Source organism: Egretta garzetta, unplaced genomic scaffold (genome assembly GCF_000687185.1).
Source record: "Egretta garzetta isolate BGI_Z169 unplaced genomic scaffold, ASM68718v1 scaffold163, whole genome shotgun sequence".
Lineage (NCBI taxonomy): Eukaryota > Metazoa > Chordata > Aves > Pelecaniformes > Ardeidae > Egretta > Egretta garzetta.
Genome location: NW_009259308.1, coordinates 3,484,041 through 3,484,413, shown reverse-complemented (window position 1 = coordinate 3,484,413; position 373 = coordinate 3,484,041). Strand labels below are relative to the sequence as shown.

General features: G+C 66.2%; 1 protein-coding gene across 1 annotated transcript in view; it reads right to left on the bottom strand.

The window, feature by feature from the left end:
- The window catches only part of SERBP1 (SERPINE1 mRNA binding protein 1), a 41,476-nt gene extending 41,171 nt beyond the window's left edge, over positions 1-305 (bottom strand). Inside the window, exon 1 of the mRNA XM_009636211.2 lies at positions 162-305. Within this exon, the coding sequence (XP_009634506.2) occupies positions 162-305 (144 nt within the window). The remainder of the gene's footprint in view (positions 1-161) is intronic.
- Positions 306-373: the final 68 nt, after the last annotated feature.

The following is a 373-nucleotide window of genomic DNA, read 5'->3' as shown; positions in this document are numbered from 1 at the left end:
TGCAGTTGCAGGGAGGACAGACGGCTTCCTCCTAATTCTGAACTTAAGGGGAAACTTGCGGTCTCTGGAGGCCTAAGAGGTGACAGCGTCAGGCTGCTCCGACGATGCCCCGATACAGAAGGAGGTTCAGCTTTGCCAGGCCAAGCTCTGCCCCGCGCTACTGACGGCGAGGCCAGGGCGAGCCGCACGACCTCTGCGGTGAGGACATGCCCGGCCCTAGCTCGCGCCCGGCCTGGCGGCACTCCCACGCCTGCTCTCCGAGGGCACGGCCCGTACTCCCGGCTGTTATCTCCGGGCCCGTCCATAAATCGGCGACGCCTGCCGCTGACTCAGGCAGCGGGCAGCACAGCACCTGCGTCGCAACCAGAGGCGG